Source organism: Myotis davidii, unplaced genomic scaffold, assembly GCF_000327345.1.
Source record: "Myotis davidii unplaced genomic scaffold, ASM32734v1 scaffold847, whole genome shotgun sequence".
NCBI classification, from domain to species: Eukaryota; Metazoa; Chordata; class Mammalia; order Chiroptera; family Vespertilionidae; genus Myotis; species Myotis davidii.
Window position 1 is genome coordinate 304,153 of NW_006298049.1, and position 1,612 is coordinate 305,764.

Here is a 1,612-nt window from a genome sequence, read left to right on the forward strand (position 1 = left end):
TGGCACACGCACTTTCTGAGCAGCACTTCAAAACATACGAAGAAGTGGAAAATTGGGTCTCTAAATGGTTTACCTCAAAACAAGAAAAGTTCTATTGGGACGGTACCCACAGATTACCTGAAAGATGAGGGAAATGTGTAGCTAGCGATGGACATTACTTTGAATAAAGCACTTTTGGTGTTTCTCTTAAAATTATCGTGTTTTCTTTGATTACAAAATCCGCCACTATTAACCAGTACACCTAGTATAAAAGAATGCTGACCAGAAAAACCTAGTTCCTCACCATAGCTCTGTAAGTAAATTAAATGTGTAACTTTAGGTAAACTGTTGTTTAATGCCTCTGGGCTTCAGTTTCATTATCCATAAAACATGAGAACTAAAACTGTATCCATTTCAACTGTAAAATTCTATAAATCTATATATTTTTTAACTTACCATTTTGTTTTGTCCTTTAGTTTTGGGGGCTGAAAATTACTTTTGGACATTAAGAAGAGGGCCCTGAAATAAAAACTTCAGTTAAAGAGCAATACCAAAATACTTTTATTACTACACTTAATAATCAGATGAGCATTCTGTAATAAATTTATACAAGATTACTACATATGTAGACACCAATGAAAACTGGTATAAAATACGGAAATTAAATTTTTTATATTTTGGAAAACCTATGGAAAATTTCCCCTGGCTAGAGAAAGTATCTTTAAATTTCAAACAAGCTCTTATTCACATGGAAAAGCTACCAAATGTTAGAGAAGGGTTTTGTGATCATACTGTTAGATATATAACTGATATTTTCTCTTAGGTAAAAATCTATATAAATTGTGTATCACTGTGTAACAAACACCTAACATTAGGTTGTATGTTTAACTGAAAATTTGCCTCTATAATTATTTTGGGTGTATAGGCAAATCATGTTCACTTCATAGTCCAGTGATGGCGAACCTTTTGAACTTGGCGTTTCAGCATTTTGAAAAACCCTAACTTAACTCTGGTGCCGTGTCACATATAGGAATTTTTTGATATTTGCAACCATAGTAAAACAAAGACTTATATTTTTGATATTTATTTTATATATTTAAATGCCACTTAACAAAGAAAAATCAACCAAAAATATGAGTTTGCGTGTCACCTCTGTCATAGGTTCGCCATCACTGTTAAGTCTGTTTCCCTTTTTGGTCAATAATTTTCCACACCCTTTCATTATGAATGATACAGAAGTCAACCTACAGGAGAACTTTCTTTATCTGGGAGTCTACCTGTGACCCATTTTCTATGGACTATAGGGGTTGAAGAATGGAGGATTTAAGAAGGATGTTCTAAAATGCTCTATTTCACTAATTCCTACAACACCCCTCACAGGTTTCTAAGTAAACTGTTTAGTCTTTTATTTTTTTTAATGTCAAAGATATTTTCTCATTTTAAAAGCTCAATGATCTACACTAATCTACACTAATAAAAGAGAAAAATGGTAATTGGCGTACGACGCTACCCTTTTCATTGGCTAATCAGGGCTATATGCAAATTAACTGCCAACTAAGGTTGGCAGTTAACTGACAATAAAGATGGCAGTTAATTTGCATATGTAGGCACAATGCAGGGAGGTGAAAGGGAA

General features: G+C 33.3%; 1 protein-coding gene across 1 annotated transcript in view; it reads right to left on the minus strand.

Moving 5' to 3' along the window:
* The window catches only part of MAP4K5 (mitogen-activated protein kinase kinase kinase kinase 5), a 105,607-nt gene that overhangs the window by 51,850 nt on the left and 52,145 nt on the right, over nt 1-1,612 (minus strand). Inside the window, exon 11 of the mRNA XM_006773763.2 lies at nt 436-498. Coding sequence (XP_006773826.2) covers nt 436-498 — 63 coding nt within the window. The remainder of the gene's footprint in view (nt 1-435; nt 499-1,612) is intronic.